The 4,910-nt window shown below is 39.9% G+C and overlaps 1 protein-coding gene across 1 annotated transcript; it reads right to left on the reverse strand.

Moving 5' to 3' along the window:
- Nucleotides 1-482: 482 nt before the first annotated feature.
- LOC140459820 (galanin receptor 2a-like) lies at nt 483-3,409 on the reverse strand. The gene is made up of 2 exons (XM_072554354.1): nt 3,340-3,409; nt 483-1,384 (listed from the first exon to the last, which is right to left on the reverse strand). The coding sequence occupies exons 1-2, from the start codon at nt 3,407-3,409 to the stop codon at nt 483-485; spliced, it is 972 nt and encodes a 323-aa protein (XP_072410455.1).
- Nucleotides 3,410-4,910: the final 1,501 nt, after the last annotated feature.

The raw sequence follows: 4,910 nt of genomic DNA on the forward strand, positions 1-4,910 counted from the left end.
AAAGTAGGAAGGGAGGAAGAACGGAATTTCAATTAACGAATACTGACTGCGCGATTTCGATAGGTATTTAAGCATACTGGTGATGTGAAAAAAAACGTGGCAGGAGATATGTTCACAGCAGGACTGTAGAAAAGTAGTTAAATCCTATGGTCAGAAAACTGCTCTGAGTGGTATTGAATTCGGGGCAGTTTAAAACCCAGAGCGACGGAGCGAAAAATGTATTTTCTGATTTGCGTCAGTGACAGTAGGCTATTTACATACTGTCCCAGAAATTAGAATTAGACTATGACCTCATATCTGAAGATTTCATCAATAATGCATTAACATTGCTTCAGTGCAAATGTTTGGTCATCGAATTTTGAGACATACATTTCTTAGTTGTTGCAACTACAATACGCCACTTACTGAATTTTGATTGAGGGTGGGCCATGATGCGGTAAATCAATTGAAGGTGAACACCTTGTAGATGCTACATGGAAATTTTATTTTTCACAGCGTTCTATGAGCACAGCAAAAGGACACAGCAACACCTTCTTGAACTCCTCACGGAACTTGTTCTGGGATACTGCATAGATGAATACGTTGTTGCAGGAGTTGAGTAATTGAAACAAGTTTGTTGTCTCTTGCAGGACGTAGGTTATGTCTTTGAAATTCACATTGTTGAAGTATGCATCACCTTTAATACGCAAGTACAGGAAATGTCCAACTTCGGTGGCCCATAACAGCAGGAAGCTGAGTGAAATGGCAAAGAGCAGGACGATGGATCTTTTACGGTTTTTCATCTCTGGATCACTGCCATTTTCAGCCCTGACAAGTTTCCTACGGAGTTTGCTGGCTGTGAAGATGTGTTTTACGGTCAGGACATTGAGTAGCAGGATGAGGAGAAATGGGAGAAAGGGAGTTAAGATGTGATCCATCCAGTCATACGCCTGCCAGATTGGTAACGTATAAAATATAGACTTTATACCACAGAACCAGGCGACCCCATCCAGGATGTAGAAGGGTCTGTAGATGATGTACAAAGGGAAATTTTTAACACAACTTAGGATGCAGATCATTCCTATGATGAGCAACGCCGTTTTCTCGGTGCAGTATCTGATCTTCAGACTCTGCAAGCAAATGAACACAAAACGGTCGATGGTGAAGGCTGCAGTTAGCCAGACGGAACCATCCCGGCTGCAGCGGACCAGAATTGTAGTCAGTCTGCATATGGGGGTGGTGGACAGAACACTGTCGCTAAAGTAAATGCGGCTTATTCGGTTGAGTATGCATCCGTTGACAATAACAAGGAAATCTGTCATCGCTATGGCCATCAAATAGTAGTTGATGCACCTGGAGAGTCCGCACCGCCCTCGGAACAGAATTGCAATTGCCACCAAGTTGGCTGTGATGGACAAAAAAGTTAAATAGTTTGTTGAAATACCAAGTATAAAGAATGGCATTACCTAGATGACAACAAGTGGACCGCAAGGAACATATACTGCCTCCCCCTATCTGACACTGAAACCATTGTGATCCACGACAGTGTCACGTCCAGACGCGGGCTAACCAACGTTCATAGGTCATTGTGAGTAGAATAATTATAATTATCCCCAACTGACATCTTAAACATTGGGTATTAGGCCTCTGCTAATTTACAAATTAACACTACAGTTGGCAATTTATTCTCTTCAGTAAATAATTTCATTGTTCACTTTCGTTTTGCTACTAGTGACCATTCAGTTTCCCATTATTATCTGAGATGTCACTTTTTCTCCAATTATACCCTCTTGTATAATTATGGTATTTAACATTCCAGATGTGACGTTAATGCCTCAATTATCGAAATTGAATTCCCTTCTTCAAAGCGCCCTTTCTCCCTGCTTCTGTATATCACTCCTCATATCCAAACTGAGAGTCATCAAGTCATAGAGATGTACAGCATGGAAACTGACCCTTCGGTCCAACCCGTCCATGCTGACTAGTTATCCCCAATCTCGTAAAAACTTCCGGCACCCGGCCCATATCCCTCCAAACCATTCCTATTCATATGCTCAACCAAATGCCTTTTAAGTGTTGCTCTTGTACCAGCCTCCGCCACTTCCTCTGACAGCTCATTCCATACATATACCGTCGTCTGTGTGAAAAAGCTGCCCCTTAGGTGTCGGTTATAACTTTCCCCTCTTACCCTAAACCTATGCCATCTACTTCAGGACTCCCCGAACACAGAGAAATTATTTTGTCCATTTATCCGATCCATGTCTCTCATAATTTTGCAAACTTGTATAAGGTCACCCCTCAGACTCTGACGTCCTGGCGAAAACAGTCCCAAACTCTTCAGTCTCTCCCTATCGCTCAGATCCTCGAACTCTGACAACATCCTTGTAAATATTTTCTGAACCCTTTCAAGTTAACCAACTTCTTCATCTCCTCCAGTTTCTCTTTGTGTAAAACCTGTTTACGAAACATCCTGTTCAATTCCACAACATTCATATTGTAGTATCTGCAAACTAAAGCAACTCCATGTGCAGATGTATGAGCAGGAGCTGAAAGAAATCTGTCAACTCGACAGTAAATAGATAGCTTACCGATGAATAACTATCACAACTTTGCAAGATGAATGCCAAATGCAAACAAAAAGCCAAAATCCTTAATGAAACAAAATAAATTTTATTTTTATTCACCTCTGCAAAAAGGATCAAATATTAATTAGTTACACTATTCAAGGAAGTTGATCCTTTGCAGCTTACATAATTAACTGCTCAATGAGATAGGATTGCAGACTTGTATTTAAATCCCGACACACAATTGTTGATTTCATTACATCCAACACAATGTGTAACCTGCAGAAATTTTTCGGCAAGAGATTCAGCCATTCCACCGCACCTTTCAACAACTTTATGGCTGATCTTCATAACCAGCATGAATGTATTAAGATCAGTGCAGGAAAATGCACATTTCCCACCTGGCTAAACTGCCAGCACATATGTCATTAAATTTCTAGAATCTATTTTAGATTAAAGTTAAATTTAATTCTGAATAATACAACATATTACTGTTCAGGAAATGCTATTCATGAATTCATATTTGCACAATCTATTAACAGCAATGTGTTATATAAATCATTGAATATAATCATGCGTTGTTCAATGATATAAGTTCAAATAATGCACTAAAACTCTCCTTAATGCCGCAAAACATGCACTAAGCTGCAATAACCAAAATGGCAATATACGTATCTGGTTTATATCCCTTATATTTCCAGAGGGATGAACCTTAGAAAAATGGGCAAAGGAAAAAATAGAACTTTAGTGAAGATTTCCAAATAACTAAGTACTTTCTTTGCAATTCATTTCTTACCTGGGATTCCAACAACGGCAACAATGGGATAGGTAATGGCATAGAAGAGCCCTTTCACTGGTCCATGCATGACCGTTCGGAAGTATTACACTTCTCGAAGCTGCGCTGTTTAATGTTGTCAAAAATTCAAAGTTCCCTTCATTTATTTTATCTGACAGTCTCCAGGGGAGCACTTAAACCGCATCAAGCTGTCAATTTTAGATCAATTAACAAACAAAAAAAACATTGTTTTACATTTGAAGCATTGACAATGGAAGGGTTCTAATATATTTATTTCAGTGGCTCTCTTTCACCATTCTCACTCTGAGTATGCCCACCGAAGTGGCTGAGAGCAGATAACGACGAGAGGCAGTAATTCGAATACAATCTCTTCTCATTATTTCAGCCAGGTTCCTCATGTTATCGGCACCTAAAAGGTCAGATTAAGTCGTGTATTTATTTGATTGCTGACGTTACCTTATTGTTTAGATTTAAAGTTAAACAGTTGGAAACAACTTGGTAAAGCAAGATGATTATTCGTATGTAACAAAATGAGATCACCACAGCATTGTATAGTGAGGGCAGCGTAGTGGTAATTATGAAATCCAGAAACCAATGCTGAGGCAAAAGCATGATAATGTTTGGAACGAGTACAGCTCAGAAGAAGAGGTTTGGACCATAAGATACATGATGCGAATTAGTTCACTTGGCCCACTCAGTCTGCTTCGCCATTAGATCTTCCTGATATGTTTCACAACCTGGTCCTCCTGCTTTGTCCATTAAATGTTTGATCCCCAAACTTATTCGTCGCATTGATGTCTGTAACTGAGGTACACTTAGCCTGTGCAGGCTGCTATGGAAATGTATTCCACATGTTCACTGACCAGAAGCAAAAGGTAAATGTTGTTTAGTCATTTCTTAAGTTTCTTCCCTTCACGCCGAGACTCTGCCAATGGGTCACTGTTCCTCCTAAGAGCGAAAATGTTTTCTTCAAATCCACCCTCTTCAGACTTCTCAGAATTCTGTAAATTTCAATGAGCTTTCCCTTCACCCCGCTCAATTTCTTGATATACAAACTCAACCACTCCTCAAATGACAAACATTTCATTCCCGGGATCAATATTGTAATTGCCTTCTCAATCCACCCACCAAAGACAGCATATCCTTCCCAAATTATAGAGAGCAAAACTGCTCATATGTTTCCAAATATAGTGTGACCAAAGCCTTATACAATCTGAGCAGTGTATTCCTGTTCTTGTAACCGAGCCCTTTGATAAATGAATGTCAAAATAGTGTTTGCCTCCGTAACACACACCTGAACTTGGCTGTTAAAGTAAGATAATCGCGAAGTTAAACTCTTAAGTCCATTTACGCTTCACGTTTCCAAAGCCTGTCCCAGTTGACGAAATCGTCTGAACATCTATTCCTTCTAGCAAATTGCACAAGTCCATGTTTTCCTACAGTGTTTTACATCCATCAATTCTTTACATATTGTCCTAGCCTGTCCAAGTGTACTTCAGCCTCCCCGCTTCCCCAAAATTTCCTGTCATTCCAATCATGAATGTGCAATCTGCAAACTGAGCATCAATACT

Source organism: Chiloscyllium punctatum, chromosome 35, assembly GCF_047496795.1.
Source record: "Chiloscyllium punctatum isolate Juve2018m chromosome 35, sChiPun1.3, whole genome shotgun sequence".
Taxonomy (NCBI): domain Eukaryota; kingdom Metazoa; phylum Chordata; class Chondrichthyes; order Orectolobiformes; family Hemiscylliidae; genus Chiloscyllium; species Chiloscyllium punctatum.

Bases quoted from the DNA above. Each gene is read 5' to 3' on its own strand.
- LOC140459820 (XM_072554354.1), bottom strand. From the start codon at position 3,409: ATGCATGGACCAGTGAAAGGGCTCTTCTATGCCATTACCTATCCCATT. The intron at 1,385-3,339 runs GTAAGAAATGAA...TGTCCATCACAG, and splicing joins TGCCGTTGTTGGAATCCCAG to CCAACTTGGTGGCAATTGCA.